A 16,613-nucleotide genomic window follows, 5' to 3' on the forward strand; every position below is an offset into this window, starting at 1 on the left:
TGTCAATGCCAAGAACAAAGAATCAAATCCACATGACACAGGAAAGGTAGATGCTAAAATTCACTAAAACACTGAAGATTATAAGAAATAGTGATAACAAACTCGAAGCCATTAGGAAATACAAGTTAATTTTACCAGTAAGGTGAAAGGGAAAAAAAACAGATTTATGGAAATTACAAAATTGACAATGTGAGTTTGAAGAAAAGTTGTCTTTCACATGCATAATGAAATAACCTCCTTTGATTGTTTGTTCAATTGAAGCAGTTGTCCTCCATGGTTGTATTTTAATATCTCAATGTGCATCTTTTTAAGCTCACATTATTTTTCGCAGCTCATCTTGTTTACAAAATCATGATCGGTAATTTTTAGCAACGTAGCAACCTGTTTGAGGAAAAAAGAGTATAATATGTCATTGATGTTAAAAAATAACTACATTAAACAAGAGCAAAATTATATGCGTATATTGCAAAAGGCTTGGCACATAACACTGTAAAATTGGAATATAATCATCATAGGCAAGTACGTACGGCTGTGAGAAGCGAACATTTCATTGATTCCCACGGTAGGCATACGAGACATAAAGCTAACAATCAACTAAGCTCCAGCAAGCAGACACATTCTATATGGGGAGTATGAGGGAACATATCAACTGGCTGAACACTTTTCAAACTGTAGCATCCGCTTATTCCTTGCTCGGTCTGTGCAAAATTGATAAAAATTTAACTTCATAATGCCCTGCATGTGTATTTTCATGAAAAACCATTAAAACCAAAAGAGCGGGTTCAAGGATACATACAACACCATGACAGAGGTAATCAAGATCACGAGCTAGTGTGGCTGGATTGCATGAGACGTAGACAATGCGTGGTGCCTTTAGTTTAAGAAGATATTTGATCAACTTCATATGCATGCCTGGCCGGTTTGGATCTGCAGAATTGTAAAACAGAACCTTGAAATTCAAGAACACATGTGAGATTCAATGATTTCATATCGTGACTCTATCAGCTACTGTTTTTTTTTAAAAAAAAAAAGACTGGAGTATTTAAGTTGTAGTCGTTAAATCCATCAAAATTTCAGGAACCATTTATAAATATAATCAAGGAATGAATTTTTCATGACAAGACAAGCTAAAAAAAATTCACCCAAAAAGTAAGGAAGCAGCTATAAACAAGAGCAATACCTGTAATTACAATGTCAGGTTTTGGAAAATCCTTCCCAAAACTATCGCTGATTTTATTAAGATCTCCTTGGACATATGTTGCATTTTCGATGCCATTTAACTTGGCATTTTGGAGAGCATCAGAAACAGCTTCAGCCACGACTTCAAATCCATAAACATGCTTAACCCTTAAAACAAACAAGACTTTCTTTTTAGATTCCTACTAAAAGCGAGCATGTAACTCAACTATCAGAGAGTACCTTTTTGCAAGGCTCAAACCAATACTTCCTGTACCGCAAAATAGATCGAGTACAATCTCTGAACCATCTCCTCTAAGTCTAGCACAGTCTTCAACAAGCTTGTACAGCACCTCTGCCTGAAAACAGCTAGTGAAATTATACTTTGCTTGTTTTAAGGGAAATGCTTTGCTTATTCTATGAGCCTAAGCATCACTTTCATTTAGTAGGCAAAACTGCAGAAGTTCTGCCGCTAATATTGTCTTTCAAAATGTAACCAAATATTTTGAACAACATGGATTAGTTAATGTGTCATTAGCAAAGCATGTAAACATACCAGCCAAAACACCAAATCACTATCAACCATGATTTGAAATCTCACACCAAGCCAAATGGCACGGCTGAAATGTATTGTTACAGTAATATTCTGAAATCAGTACTAATTGAGTCTGATAAAATATCCTGTGTCATCTGTACTGATTATGTCAATAAACATTGTGTTGTGATATCAGTCGTTATGGCTTGGCATACTATGACCCCGGCCAAAATGAATTCAAGTAATGTCATATTTTTGTTATATCTTTGTAGCTCATTTCTCTAAAATTCTAGTTAAATTGATTATCTAATAATTAGAGTTTTTTTTTTATCAATAAAAATGTTAAGTGGAATAAAATTATAAGATTAACATTTATATGAATCACACATTTAAATAGAAAATAAAATCATTTTTGAACTCAATTCATAATTGATTTCTTTTTATTAAAAATTGAAAATCTAAGTGAAAGATAATTAAATAAGTAAAACTTATTTAATTTATCTAGCTTGCTTTACCACATAATAATTATTATTCTTATTTTTAAAAATAAATAAACTTAAGGGTGTTAAAAGAATAAAACACATCTAAATTTATGTTGGCAATGATTTGATGCTACCAAAAGTGCTACAATTATTAACGCAATACATTGTCAAAGCAGTACCATGTCACATCGAGAACAAAACTCTAGTATGAAATGGTACCTCAAACCTTGCAAGCCCCCCTCCCCCACTATATAGTTTTCTAATCTTCTTCTTGTTCTTCTTATTTAATTCTCTCCTCCCTTGGCCATTGGCATCAACCGTTGGCACTTCAGCATGGTATCAAGACCATGCTATTCAGTCAAAGATTGAAATTCAAACCTTCCTATCAAACCATTACTGCAATATGTCTGATGTTTGCACATTCAATTATGTAATCATTGAAACATTCTCCATGAACTTGAAGAAAGTTGTTCCAGAAGAAAGAGGAATGCAATATGGAAGTGATATATCACAGCTTTTGGCAATATCAAAATTTAAAACAATGTAAAGCAGGAGGAAAAACAAGCAGTGCAAGTATTATCGCTTACCTGGTGAGAATTGGTCTGGAAGAAGGAATTGGCTGATATCTGAAATACAAGTCCTCTTAACATCTCTGTAATAGAGGATTTTCCATACAAAGTATATTCTTCTTCCCCTACGGATGTATTCCCAACTGATCTGTTTACATTATTCACAACACTGACCTATGATCAACCACAAAGGCAAGTTATTCACACAATTGAAATATATATATATATATATATATATATATATATATTGAGGTGTTGATGTAGTTTTGTACAACCATACGGCTTTATTAAGTAATGAAATGCAATTTTGTACAAACCACTTCAGGAAATGCAATGATTTTGTCAACGAGAGGCATCAACAGGCTAGGCATGTAGGAAGACGTGACAAAGTTGACCATGACCTCTGGTGTGCCAGTCTTGACATCTCTGAGACAGTATATAAATCCAATTACAGGAAATGGAAATTCTTTAGCATGGCCAGAAGAAAGCTCTAAACAGAAGAAAAAACATGAAAAAAAAAATACTACTGAAATTAGTAATGCAGATGTTAACCAGAACAGATTAGAACGCAAGATATGGAATGCTTTAAGGGACAAGAAGGAAGTGGGGAGTCTAGAATGTTACCGGGTCAAGTGAAGTATGCACTTTATAGTTATCAGCTAACTAAATAGATTCACTTAGAGTCCAACACAATATATATGAATAAGATCAAACATCACATATGTAATTTTATAGATTTAGTGATAGGTGATGGACATTATAGTTCAACTATGGTTCCCATAATATTTTTGTTTGAAAAAACGAAGTAACTTGAATAAATACATTTAACAACCTTAATATTTCAAAAACTATTATTGAATGCAAAATATTGTCAAAATAATATGATATGAGGATTGTTACACATGTTAAAAAATATAGATAGATTGTTGAATTCCTCGATAACTCTAAACATCTATTCTAATTGGACCAGTCACTCTTATGGTAGACAAATACAAATTTTGTTCTGCAGCATCCCTTCCAGTTGATTACTTGAGATCCCTTTTTATTCAAAAAGAGACTATCGGGTTGAATCAAATAAAAATTTCGTAGCATGGACTACTAAAAATTATTAAGAAACAACCTAAAAATGTAATTTTAAGAGCATAAAGAACATGTTCTGATATTGGATGATATCTTTGGATGCATTTAAGAAGAAACTTCTAAACATTAAAATAGTAACAAGTCTACTGATTACCGGATAAGCAAAGGCATGATAGGAGGTAAACCAAAACGATTGTGGCAATATATGGAAATTTAATCCATCTGCATATTCTCATCTACATATAGATCTCAGAGAAGATGGCTTACCTTCCAGTTCTTAGCATTAGATGCTTAAGAAATCCACTATGATTAAGGACATTATATGGCAAGAGGCCCAGCTCGGGGTCCATCCAACTATCTTGAAAAACTGCAAGAACCTATAAAATTAGGAAACAATCAACTGAAATACATTCCATATCCACTGATGAGTAGCAGAGAACACAAATTTGCTGAATCAACCTAATGAAGACCAAATTCTACAAATCAATGAATGAATCAAAATGAGCAAATCAAATACATTTCAACCAAAGTAAAATTAATGCTAAAATAAAAACAAATCAAATTTCGTGCACGTGATGCAAAAATACATTTCAACAAATCAAACTTCCATCCACCAAAAGAAAATAAAGTGTTACCTTGTTAGCTACTTCAGACTGTAATAAGCATTTCTCAACATGAAGGACCTTATAAAAGAACCCTGGAGCATGCAAACCCAAAGCATAACCACTCTCCATCTTATCCTCCGAAGTCAATACATCTGGCGGCATCCATCTTTCATGACCAAATGAGAATTCCATCTACGTAAAGATTGCAACTTTACTACAGCGAGTAGGGCAAAAAATTGCCTTTCACTAAAGAAGACGCAGACCTTGTTACGGTAGTGGAACAGCAGATCGCAGGGCACTATAGACTTCATAACCTTAGAAAAGCCAGCATCTTTGTCTGAGAATCTGCCGACGTGAACGATCAAATCCCGAACTTGTTGCTCCTTGGCTCGAATCTGAGCCTCGTACGAAAGATTCTGAGTCTTACACCCTCCGCAGTACGAAGCATACTGACAGGGAGGTTCCACGGCGTCCCAATGAGGAGTAATCGTTTTCAGCTTCGTCACCTACAACCGAGACTACCATACTAATCGAGAATTGATGTATTAATAGGATAGAAATAGTGACTGGGAATGGGGGGATTTTACGACCTCGGCATAGCTGTCCTTCTTGCGGGAGACGCGGCCGAGGAAGCGCTCGCCCGGGAGGGCGCGGTCGCACATTAAGACGAATCCGGAATCAGCGACCTTGCAGATTCCCTTGGCCTTGAAAGCGAGGGACTCGCAGACGAGCTCCAGGGTCTGGCCTCGCTTCGGGAAGAAGGAGCGAGAAGGGGGAGCGGCGCCAGAACTTGGCGCATCTACGATGGCATCGATCCCGGAGGGCGGAGGAAGAGGAGAGGGGGAACGGGAGGCAGAGGAGCCGGAGGCGGCGCGGACGGCGCGGAGCCAAGGGCGAGCATTGAGGCGGCGGGCGCCGCAAGAAGGGAACACCGCGATGGCGGCCATCGCACGAAGGATTGGAATCGAGTCCAAACTTGATGGACTCCCTTTGAACAGCCACTGCCCACGACAGAATAGGAGGACTTTACAAAATTAAGAGGGCGAAGTAAATGAATTGCTCAAATTTTTTAGAGTTAATTGCAATATCATTTATAATTATTCTTAAAAGGATCTTTTACCTTCTTATTTTTTATTATCACCAAGTAATTTTGATCAAAAGTACAATAAATACTACTCTAATATTAGTTTAAAAAATACTTTAAACATTCATTAAACCTGCTTTGCTTACTAACAAATCTTATTAATTTGTTAAAATTACTACTAAGTATGGTAACTTTAACCTTCATATATTATTAGAAGAGGGTATTTTTAGAATAAATAAAATAAAATAAATACACACTATTAGTGGTACAAATCTAGAGGTGTAAATGAACCAAACCGTTCATGAACTATTCGAAATTCGTTCAATAAAAACTCATTTAATGAGACTCGTTATGATAAATAAATCAAGTTCAAACTTCACAATATTCGACTCGTTAGCTCGTGAATCAACTTTTAAATAAAAAATAATAATTTTAATATTAAATTTATAAATTTTACACTCTAATTATGAAATATATAGAAAAATATATTAAATTTATTTATTAAAATAAAATTATAAATTTTAATAAGAATATTATAATTTTCTCTAAATATATAATTTAATTTTAATGAATATTTAAATTTATTAAACTCGTTTAAGCTCAATAAAAGTTTGAATAAATTTATGAGTCATGAATATATTCGTTAAATAAAACTCGAACTTGGCTTAATTATAAACGAGTCAAATTCAAACATTCAAAAGTCAGGCTCAGCTCGATTACACCCCTATACAAATCCAATAAAATAGCATTATTTTTCTAAATAAATCTCTCTCTAACATTCATCCCATTTTAAATTTGAATATTCATCCTATTTAAGATTCGAAATCATTTGAAAAGAAACCTTTTGGATCACAAAAACAGGTTTTACAACTTTGAGTTATAGTTAGATTAGTTGAGACAAAATTCAAAAAAAATAAGCACATCATTCAAACTCGAACACAACATGTAATGAGATGACAAGAACAACTCAAGATTTTCCTAGTGGTACAGCTCTTCTGCTTTCTTCACCATCCAATTTTACAGGATCATTCATCTTCTTCATCGTCCTCGCCATCGAATTCTTCTTCCTCTTCTTCCTCCTCCAATTCCCCTTCATCTTCTTCATCATCACCACCATCATCGACAATGAAACCACCTAAAGTTTCTTCTTCATCATCGTCATCATGATCATCATCATCTTCTTCTTCTTCTTCTTCTTGTTCATGTTTCTTAGGCTTCTTTGCTCTGTTCGACCTAGTAGAGTACATAGGCCTAATAGCATTCCTCATTTCGACAACATCTTCAACATCTGCCCACTCCTCATCCTCACAATCATCGCCCTTCTTCTTCTTCCCGAGACTCCTATTCCTCCTAATTCCTTCATGTTCATCATCATCATCGTCGCGGTCGAGGAACCAATTCCAGTCCTTCACTGATCGGATCTTGTGCCTTGGGAAACGATCGAACTCATGGCCTTTCACCAAAAACCCAAACTCTACAGACGGCCGCAAGAACAAAGTATTCGCTAGGAGGGTTGATCGAACGAAATTGCAGTAAAAAAGGGATGAAATTATGATGGAAAGTTCGGTTCTGACCTTTGACAGGATCGATTTGGGAGGCATCCAATGCAGCAAGCTCATGTTCCAGATCTTCTTCTTCGGCTCCGATTGCTTCGATCACTGATTTTCTTTCATTCTTCTTCCTCTCTGAAGTCCTCTTCTCCCTCCTCGCCACCGCGTCGACGACCTTCTGGTCCACGGCTCCCGGCGCAGCTCCCCGCCTCCTCAGAACCCAGAAGGAGAGATTTTTGAGAGAAAGAGACAGCCGGTCGCCGTCTCTGAGCTCGCCCTTCTCTGACTTCCTGTAAACCCTCGGCCTGCCGCCGCAGCCACAAACTACGACGGGATTTCGCCCGATGACCTCGAATAGAACCCTCGGCCCGTCTTCGGAGTCGCCTCCGACGAGTCGCAACGACAGGTGGCGGCGCGAGACGGTGCAGTCTGGGGGCGAGGGACGGCGGAGCCCTAGTAGACCTGGGCGTCTTCCGATCTCCGTCGACGAGTCCCGCTCGATGGGGATCGTAGCGCCGTCTTCCGATTCGATCTCCATCGAAGTCAAATCAAACTCCGATTCTGATCTCCATAGAGGCGATTAGTAACTTTGTTCTTTGCTCGTCCCACACCGCTTTAGGCTGCATCTTGGCCGGGCCACGCCTCTAATGGGCTTAAAAAATATTGTTTAAAAAAAAACAATTTTATTAGGGATATAAAAGAATTTTTTTTTCTTTACAAACGTCAACTATGCCTTATAATTTATCTCTCTTTACCTAATCTAAAAATAAATTATTATAACGTTAATAAGTGGTGGAACAACATCCTGAGACAACAAAAATTCAAATCTCTCACCAAGACATGGGGAGTTTAAAAAAACTTACATGATTCTGTCCAAAAAATATAAAATTGAAAAATTTAAAAATGACGGTTCCACTAACAGGACGTGAACTTCATTTCACTTTACAAATCAAATGATGTTAGTGTTCAGGAAATGAGTCCTCAATGTTGACCTCCTGATGTTTAAGTTAGTCATCGGAATATGGAGATAAGAAGAGCAATAATAACAATAGTACGTAAAAAGTAGACAACGCGTACTTCCACCGGTAATGGACCCCCTTTATATAAATCTCTGATGGGTGACGTGTGCGCTTCTCAAGGCATTGACATGCTCTCCAATGTGTTACTCGAAAGAGCTTGTCAAGAAAATACCTCTGACATCATACCTTAACAGGATATCCCTGACAAGGCATTAGAAGCTTTCGTCGTATGATTCGTCTGTCGACCATGCCTCGTGTTAGCGTACTATTTTCCAAAAGGATGTCGACAGATTCTATAGTGGTCATGTTGTTGGGTCAAGCGAGGTAGTCGCTCAGCCGAGACTCCGCTCCGTCCGCGGTCAGGTCCCGCCGCTTGGCCTTGCGAGGTAGCCGCTTGACCGGGAGACCTCCACTCTGACGACCTCAGGTGGTTCTTCTGTGTGGTGACTGTGTAATAACATATTCTCCCCCGTTTAGACAAGTTATCCACTCTCCCTTGACGTCTTACTGTTGTGTACAAAGCATCAATTGCCTTACGTGTCATCCTAAGTCAAATGGATGGTTTGCTCAAACATATCTCCCGCCGGTCAAGGTCTGCCTACCTGACCAACCCTTGTTATTGTCCTCCATTCGACCCTTTGACATCCAAGCATTGACCTGCTTGATTTTAACCTCCAACCTAGCAATTGACCCTGTGCCAAATAGATCTCCCTCCATCACCGCATCATTATATAATCATTTGTATTTTCCGTTTTACCCTAGTGATCAGGTTAATCATCTCATAACTCAATATGTGAATTACTATATATATATTACAAATTTCTATTCTTAAATATTCTAAACATTTAAGTTGTTAACCGTTTTTTGAGTATCTAATTTCATAAATAGAACTAAATTTAGAATAATTCTCCAACACACCAAGGGAGGATTTGGGGGGTGTTGACAAGGCTGCAACCTTTGTCGAACCTAACTAATTTAGGTACACGAGGCACTAGAATGTATCCTCGAACGAGGCCCTAGGTATATCGTTGGGGATCACAATTTGCAGTCGGAAATGTGCACTAGATCCTTGGGGAGGAGACTGCCGCATTCTAGGCGATACATCGACATTCCAACAACTAAGCAATAAGTTACTACTAACAAGCATGAATCCAGAAAACATTGATACAAGACGATAAAAACGAGTTTATTTTTACCAATCACATCTTTTAGGTGTTATTTATGTGCACCAAACGAGCCAAGTAGTGTTCAGTAGCTTGAGATATCGACAAACTTAGTGTTTTGGCTTCGGCTTCTTCACGATCATCACAGTGCAATGCGCATGGTGAGCGCAGTAATCACTCACACTGCCCAACACCGCCCTGAAAGAAGAACACAGATGCACAAATCAGGATGCTTGTTCTTGATGTTCAAGGAATCGAAATGTGAATTGATGGAATAAACTTTAAACTAGAAGCTCTGATCAGTCTTATAGCACATTTATTGTTTGCTATGATCTTGACATGTTATGTGAGAGTTGCTTGAAAAGGATATGTCGCGGTACCTTTTAATTGCTCCATAACCATGGCTTCCTACGACTAACATCTCGGCGTGGTATTTCTCCACTGCCTCACACAAGACATTTCTAGCATCTCCTTCCATGATTACGTACTCCACATCAGTCACCTGTGGTTGAAGAAAACAAATTCCTGATGAACTCCAGAATTCAAAAGCATATATATTATTGGTATTGTGGATTATGATGCAACCTTTTAACATGTTTGTCGAATTGAAACATATAAGGTTCATGAAGAAAGAAACTCTCGAGTTGTTAAATCGCATTGGCTAGCTAAATTGATACATGACTTGGCGAATTAAGAATGATTAAAAGGAAAGAAAAAAATAACATATTGGCTAGTATAACTTCACTCATTATGCGAAAAGAGCCATTGATACTCGAAATGAAATCTCCTAAATTTATATAAAATGAAACGAAGGGCAAAACAAGTCTTAGCAACAAATGGAGGTTTCTCTATCAAACAAGAGACTTTATAGTTGTGAATACATTTTGATAGACTATAGCGGGCTTGGTGTACTGAATATGAAAGACAATTTAGGTTTCCTTTGTAAATGATGGTGGCCATATTTCTTGAGACTGAATTCCTCATGAGCTTGCATAATTAGTTTGGCATATTTCACCGGTACCCATTGGCAGTTGGCTACTGTTGATTTGGGCAAGTTATGACGATAAATTAAATTTACAGTTAACCTTTGGAGAAACGGTGTTCCACTGCCTTCTCTAGGCTGTGTGCTTTGTCAAGATAGGCTAGTATCTAATTGAGGATATATTCAATCTTCCTTATTCTTTTAATCCTGCCTTGTATAATTGGAGTTGGATCTCTTGATCACATCATCTTCACTCTAACGATCAGCATATGTTGAACTACATTTACACATGGTTACACTTAATATTGACTGAAAGATGTAGAGTCATGTTGATGGAAAACCTCCTCAAGTCGATTCTATTACTGACAAAAGGGTGAATTCCATTTCAACTTGGCAAGGGCGAGTGAGTAGAGACTAAGACAGATCTTTTTTATTTTTGGTAAAATTTTATATACATGTGGACAAGCCTTCAGATTATAATGAAGTTTTTTACAGCAAATCAAGTGCTTGGTGAAGTAATCTAAGAAAGCCATCCTATTAATCAGCATAAAAGAATACCATTAAGTATGTGATCGAAAAGATAGAAGGTCTAGGCTTATCTAAATTAGTCATTGGGTTTCCTCGTTTTACTCTCCAGGAACTCAATAGATACAGCCAAATCCAAAAGTTAGGGTTTGACTTTGTTGTTCTATTGTTATTGTTTTACTTTCCAGGAACTCAATAGATACAGCCAAATCCAAAAAGTTAGGGTTTGGCTTTGTTGTCCTATTGTTATTGCCGTATTTGTTACAGATTGCTTCTCAGTAACAAGTTTCCTAATGACGAAGAGTAGTAGATTCTTCCCTAAAATGAAACTCAGTTCCAGAAACGAAAGCACAATTCGAGTATAAACACTACCAAGCAAATAGACAATGAGGGCGAATCATGAACAATAGCTAAAGTTGGGAAACTCTTAACGGGAATTAGCATCTGAGAGCCATAGAATTTACCGAATGAGCACTACAGATCTCCTTAGCTTTCTCGAGCACATTCAGTGCGATCTTCCTCAGATCCGACTCCACAAACGGCAGCACATCAGCAGCTCCTGCGATCGACAATCCAAAGGTCCAATCGGGTCAAATAATCCCTTGATCTAACGACAACAGTATGCATCAAGGAAAATCGGAATAGTTCATCAATCAGAGTAAGTAGCAAATCCACTGAAAGATTGAGAAAAGGTAAGGGGGAGAGGCTGGTACCAGGGCCGGCGAGGCTGATGACGGACGTGGGCGTGGGCTTGGCGTTGACTATGACGAGCTTGTACGACGAGCTATGCCCAGGGGCGACGGAAGAGAAGAAGTGGAGAAGCGTCCACTGGAGGGCATGGACGCTGTGCTCGCTGTCGTCGACGCCCACCACCATCACCGGCTTCCCCACCGCCGCCGCCGTCTCCTCCGCCCCTGTAGCCATTCTCGCTTTCTCTCGATTTCTCACGCCGGAGGACGGAGAAGGCACGGCTCTTAAAGAAAACAATTTGACGATTTCCCCAACTCGTACCCGAAGGGATGGTCCCCTGGCACTGTTTCTTCCACCAGAAGCGGAGGCGGGTAAAGAAGAAGTGCACGTATGATTTCTTCTTTTCAAAAAAGTCTCTATTATTGAGCATAATTGAAAAGAGTTTGCTACGAGTGTACAACATTTTCTGTGGGCGTTCCAATCGATGCGAACAAATAGAATACGTCTGTCCATGCATCTAACCATCCGTCTCCCCTTCCCTTAAATCTGAACCGTTGATTTCAGTTAATAACGTTATATGCAAAGATATTTTTAGAATAAAACTATAGGAGCGTCTATTTGATTTTTTGGAAACTCTTACCTTAAACTCATCCTAAACGCTTTGTACCCGTAACTAGATAGATTTTATGTAAATTTTAAATTTCAACTCACTTGCAAGATATATTGTAACAACTGTCTAATCATTTTTATAACGTATAAAAATTAACCGGTAGCTTGTGCCTGTTATAAAAATTAGTTTACAATTTGTATCGTAGGATCATTACGTTAGAAGGGGAGAATAAGGTCAATTCGTTTCAAACAGTCAAGTAAAACACAATTTATGCAGTGGAATTAAAATAGAAACGAAAAACAAACAAAGCTAATATAGTTTATTTTTATTTGGTTCAAAGTCTGTGACGACTCCTATTTCAAGGGCGACGATCGTTGATTGTTTTCGTTGGGCAATTCACTATCAATTCGGCAAATCTTTTCAGAAACGAGTACAATAAATTTATAATTTAAGTGTTATAATTAAAAGTATACCAACAACTTATAGAGATTTGAAAGGTTATGCTTTTAATTGTTGGAGTCGTGTCACTCAGTTGTCAGAGTTGTGTTGCTTAGTCATTGGAGCAACGTCACTCGGTCGTCAAAGTCACGTCGTGGAGTTCCAGGAGCGTAACGTCTTTGGAACAACACGCAAGAAAGCAATCGCGAATCAAAGTGTGTATTTGTCTCTTAGCCGAATGCTGCTTATATAGGTTGTTCTAAACGCCTAAATCCCTTCAAGACGCCTGGACTGTGATGTCAACCCGTCCAATCAGCACACTCCAACCTGTCAAAGGGATAGACTATGGCATTCCGGGGGCTTGGACCAGTTTTTTTCCAGCACTTTATTTTTTGCAAAATAAAATTAGTCCAAGTAAAAACCAATATCCAGAGTATGAATTTTTACTATGAATTTGACAGTCTCAGACTATCCAATTCTAACTTTGAGTTTCATTGAAACTCTGGACCGAACTGACGCCTACTGTTTCCTTATCGAGGGAACGTATCCCCATCTACTCCTCTCAGGAGAATTTAGGTTTGTCGAATCGGTCCTCCAGATCATTTAGACTTTTGCTCAATGTCTGAGACTTCAAGTTTTCATGCTGAACGTCTGCTCTATGACCCGTCCAGACTTCCACCTGATTTGCGACCATCAGAATTTTCTCCTAAAATCTCTGACTCTAAAATTTCACCTAAAGTACTATATGTACTTTCCAATTTATCCTGATAATCAGACCAAATAACTACAGAATTAGTCATATTCTAAAAACTAAATACCTAGATTACTAAAATAGAAAAAGAAATTTTAAATTTTATTACAATTTTCTATTCTTAAATCTTATTAACATGGCTGCAACCTTTGTCGAACCTAACCAATTTAGGTACATGTGGCAGTAGACTGTATCCTCGATCAAGGACCTAGGTATATTGTTGAGGATCACAATTTGCAGTCGGGAAGGTGCGCTAGATTCTTTGGGAGGAGAATGCCACATTGTAGGCGATACATCGACATTCCAACAACTAAGCAAAAAGTTACTACCAAGAAGCCATGAATCCAGAGAACATTGATACAAGACGATAAAAAAGAGTTTATTTTTACCAATCACATCTTTTGGGTGTTATTTATGTGCACCAAATGAGCCAAGTAGTGTTTCAGTAGCTTGAGATATCGACTAACTTAGTGTTTTGGCTTTGACTTCGGCTTCTTCACGATCATCACACTGCAATGCGCATGGTGAGCACAGTGATCACTCACACTGCCCAACACCGCCCTGAAAGAAGATACAGATGCACAAATCAGGATGCTTGTTCTTGTTATTCAAGGAACCGAAATGTGAATTGATGGAATAAACTAAAAAGTAGAAGCTCTGATCAGTCTCATAGCACATTTATGGTTTGCTATGATCTTGACATGTTATGTGAGGGTTGCTTGAAAAGGATAAGCTGCGGTACCTTTTAATTGCTCCGTAACCATGGCTTCCTACAGCTAACATCTCAGCGTGGTATTTCTCCACCGCCTCGCACAAGACATTTCTAGCATCTCCTTCCATGATTTCGTACTCCACATCAGTCACCTGTGGTTGAGGAAAGCAATTCCTGATGAACTCCAGAATTCAAAAGCATATACATAATTGATATTGTGGATTATGATGCAACAAGGCCTTTAACATGTTTGTCGAATGAAACATATACAGTTCATGAAGAAAGAAACTCTCTTGTTATATCACATTGGCTGGCTAAATTGAGGGACTTGGCGAATTAAGAATGATAAAAAGGGAAGAAAAAAGAACATATTGGCTAGTATAACTTCACCCATTATACGAAAAGTGCCATTGATACTCGAAATGAAATCTCCTATATTTATATAAAATAAAACGAAGGGAAAAACAAGTCTTAGCAACAAATGGAGGTTTCTCTATCAAACAAAAGACTTTATAGTTGTGAATACATTTTGATAGACTATAGTGGGCTTGGTGTACTGGATATGAAAGTCAATTAAGCTTTCCTTTGCAAATGATGGTGGCAATATTTCTTGAGACTGAATTCCTTATGAGCTTGCATAATTAGTCTGACATATTTCACGGGTACCCATTGGCAATTGGCTACTGCTGATTTGGGCAAGTTACAACGATAAATTAAATTTACAGTTAACCTTTGGAGAAAGGGTGTTCCACTTCCTTCTCTGGGCTGTGTGCTTTGTCTAGATAGGCTAGTATCTAATTAAGGATATATTTAATCTTCCTTATTCTTTTAATCCTACTTTGTATAATTGGAGTTGGATCTCTTGGTCACATCATCTTCACTCTAAGAATCAGCATATGTTGAGCTACATTTACACATGGTTACACTCAATATTGACTGAAAGATGTTGTTCTGTTATTGGCAAAGGGGCAGAGTTGGTGGACTCCATTTCAACTTGGCAACGGCGGTTGCATGAAAGATGCAGATAGGTCTTTTTTTATTCTTGGTAAAATTTTATGTACATGTGGACAAGCCTTCAGATTATAAATGCAATTTTTTTTTTTACAGCAAATCAAGCTTCTTATCAATACAATTTGGTGGGATTGTTACCAATATACATGTAGTTTGGTTCTCATTTTATCTTTATATGTTTCTTCAGCACAGAAAGTTGCTCTGTGCCTTTTTTCAGTTTCAAGTTGAGGCAGCTACTTTTTGGTGTATCTGTACATCTTATGTATTCGTCTATCTCCTAAAAACGCATAGTGATGAACTATGTTCACCGTATAACATAAAAGAATACCATTAAGTATGTGATTGAAAAGATAGAAGGTCTAGGATTCTAAATTGCGTTTCCTTGTTTTACTTTACAGGAACTCAATAGATACAGCCAAATCCAAAAAGTTAGGGTTTGGTTTTGTTGTCCTATTGTTATTGTCGTATTGGGAATAGATGATTCAACAGATTGCTTCTCAGTAACAAATTTTCTAACGACGAAAAGTAGTAGATTATTGCCTAAAATGAAGCTCAGTTCCAGAAACGAAAGCACAAGTCGAGTATAAACACTACCAAGCAAATACACAATGAGGGCAAATCATGAACATTCGCTAAAGTTGCGAAACTCTTAACGGCAATTAGCATCTGAGTGCCATAGAATTACCGAATGAGCAATGCAGATCTCCTTAGCTTTCTCGAGCACATTCAGTGCGATCTTCCTCAGATCCGACTCCACAAACGGCAGCGCATCAGAAGCTCCTGCGATCGACAATCCAGAGGCCCAATCGGGTCAAATAATCCCTATATCTAACGACAACAGTATGTATCTAGAAAAATCGGAGTACTTCATCAATCAGAGTAAGTAGCAAAACCACTGAAAGATTGAGAAACGGTGAGGAGGAGAGGTTGGTACCGGGGCCGGCGACGGCGAGGCCGATGACCGACGAGGGCGTGGGCTTGGCGTTGACAATGACGAGCTTGTACGACGAGCTATGTCCAGGAGCGACGGAAGAGAAGAAGTGGAGAAGCGTCCACTGGAGGGCATGGAAGCTGTGCTCGCTGTCATCGACGCCAACCACTATCACCGGCTTCCCCGCCGCCGCCGCCTCCGTAGCCATTCTCGCTTTCTCTCGATTTCTCTCCTCGGGGGACGAAGAAGGAACGGCTCTTAAAGAAAACAATTTGACGATTTCCCCAACTCGTACCCGGAGGGATGGGCCCTTCCACTGTTTCGTCCCCCAGAAGCGGTGGCGGGTTCGGAGTGAGTGACGTATTATTTATTTATTTTTTCAAAAAGTCTCTATTATTTGTGGCAAGATAAGAGAGACTTTTCTTTTTTAAAAAAAAAAGGTCTAAATTATTGAGCATTATGTTTGGTACGGGTGCAAAATAACGGGTAGCGGATTAATGGAATTGACGGATTAATTGCTCATCCCTTTGCTCAGAAGCGGTGGCGGGTACGGAGTGAAGTGACGTATTATTTCCTTTCTTTTTCAAAAAGTCTCTATTATTTGAGGCGAGATAAGAGAGACTTTTTTTAAAAAAAGTCTAAATTATTGAGCATTATGGAAAAGAGTTTGGTACGGGTGCACAATATTTTCTATGGGCGT

General features: G+C 38.3%; 3 protein-coding genes across 3 annotated transcripts; all 3 read right to left on the reverse strand.

Annotated features, from left to right (window-relative positions):
- Positions 1-47: 47 nt before the first annotated feature.
- LOC122007256 (uncharacterized RNA methyltransferase CT0009-like) lies at positions 48-5,447 on the reverse strand. Its single transcript, XM_042563086.1, has 11 exons — positions 5,038-5,447; positions 4,711-4,953; positions 4,478-4,639; positions 4,110-4,219; positions 3,080-3,188; positions 2,781-2,936; positions 1,420-1,535; positions 1,181-1,347; positions 797-927; positions 528-698; positions 48-381 (listed from the first exon to the last, which is right to left on the reverse strand). Exons 1-10 carry the CDS (start codon positions 5,392-5,394, stop codon positions 591-593), a joined length of 1,659 nt encoding a protein of 552 aa, XP_042419020.1. The 5' UTR covers positions 5,395-5,447; the 3' UTR covers positions 48-381; positions 528-590.
- A 915-nt stretch (positions 5,448-6,362) lies between these two features.
- LOC122007258 (uncharacterized protein DDB_G0283697) lies at positions 6,363-9,071 on the reverse strand. The gene is made up of 2 exons (XM_042563088.1): positions 7,106-9,071; positions 6,363-7,005 (listed from the first exon to the last, which is right to left on the reverse strand). The coding sequence occupies exons 1-2, from the start codon at positions 7,617-7,619 to the stop codon at positions 6,557-6,559; spliced, it is 963 nt and encodes a 320-aa protein (XP_042419022.1). The 5' UTR covers positions 7,620-9,071; the 3' UTR covers positions 6,363-6,556.
- Positions 9,072-9,209: 138 nt separating this feature from the next.
- On the reverse strand, positions 9,210-16,173 carry LOC122004749. Its single transcript, XM_042559588.1, has 9 exons — positions 15,917-16,173; positions 15,668-15,762; positions 14,002-14,123; positions 13,730-13,820; positions 13,188-13,272; positions 11,484-11,999; positions 11,235-11,329; positions 9,644-9,765; positions 9,210-9,461 (listed from the first exon to the last, which is right to left on the reverse strand). The coding sequence occupies exons 1-9, from the start codon at positions 16,119-16,121 to the stop codon at positions 9,374-9,376; spliced, it is 1,419 nt and encodes a 472-aa protein (XP_042415522.1). The 5' UTR covers positions 16,122-16,173; the 3' UTR covers positions 9,210-9,373.
- Positions 16,174-16,613: the final 440 nt, after the last annotated feature.

This window comes from Zingiber officinale, chromosome 7B, assembly GCF_018446385.1.
Source record: "Zingiber officinale cultivar Zhangliang chromosome 7B, Zo_v1.1, whole genome shotgun sequence".
NCBI lineage: Eukaryota > Viridiplantae > Streptophyta > Magnoliopsida > Zingiberales > Zingiberaceae > Zingiber > Zingiber officinale.

Excerpts from the sequence above, each read along its gene's own strand:
- LOC122007256 (XM_042563086.1), bottom strand. The coding sequence starts at position 5,394 with ATGGCCGCCATCGCGGTGTTCCCTTCTTGCGGCGCCCGCCGCCTCAAT. Across the intron at positions 4,220-4,477 it reads AGTCTGAAGTAGCTAACAAG|GTTCTTGCAGTTTTTCAAGA; the intron begins GTAACACTTTAT and ends CTAATTTTATAG. Across the intron at positions 2,937-3,079 it reads TCATTGCATTTCCTGAAGTG|GTCAGTGTTGTGAATAATGT; the intron begins GTTTGTACAAAA and ends GGTTGATCATAG.
- LOC122007258 (XM_042563088.1), bottom strand. The coding sequence starts at position 7,619 with ATGGAGATCGAATCGGAAGACGGCGCTACGATCCCCATCGAGCGGGAC. Across the intron at positions 7,006-7,105 it reads CCAAATCGATCCTGTCAAAG|AGTTTGGGTTTTTGGTGAAA; the intron begins GTCAGAACCGAA and ends GGCCGTCTGTAG.
- LOC122004749 (XM_042559588.1), bottom strand. The coding sequence starts at position 16,121 with ATGGCTACGGAGGCGGCGGCGGCGGGGAAGCCGGTGATAGTGGTTGGC. Across the intron at positions 12,000-13,187 it reads TTCTGATGGTCGCAAATCAG|GGAAGGGGAGACGGATGGTT; the intron begins GTGGAAGTCTGG and ends TTCAGATTTAAG. Across the intron at positions 9,462-9,643 it reads GGTTATGGAGCAATTAAAAG|GGCGGTGTTGGGCAGTGTGA; the intron begins GTACCGCGACAT and ends TTCTTCTTTCAG.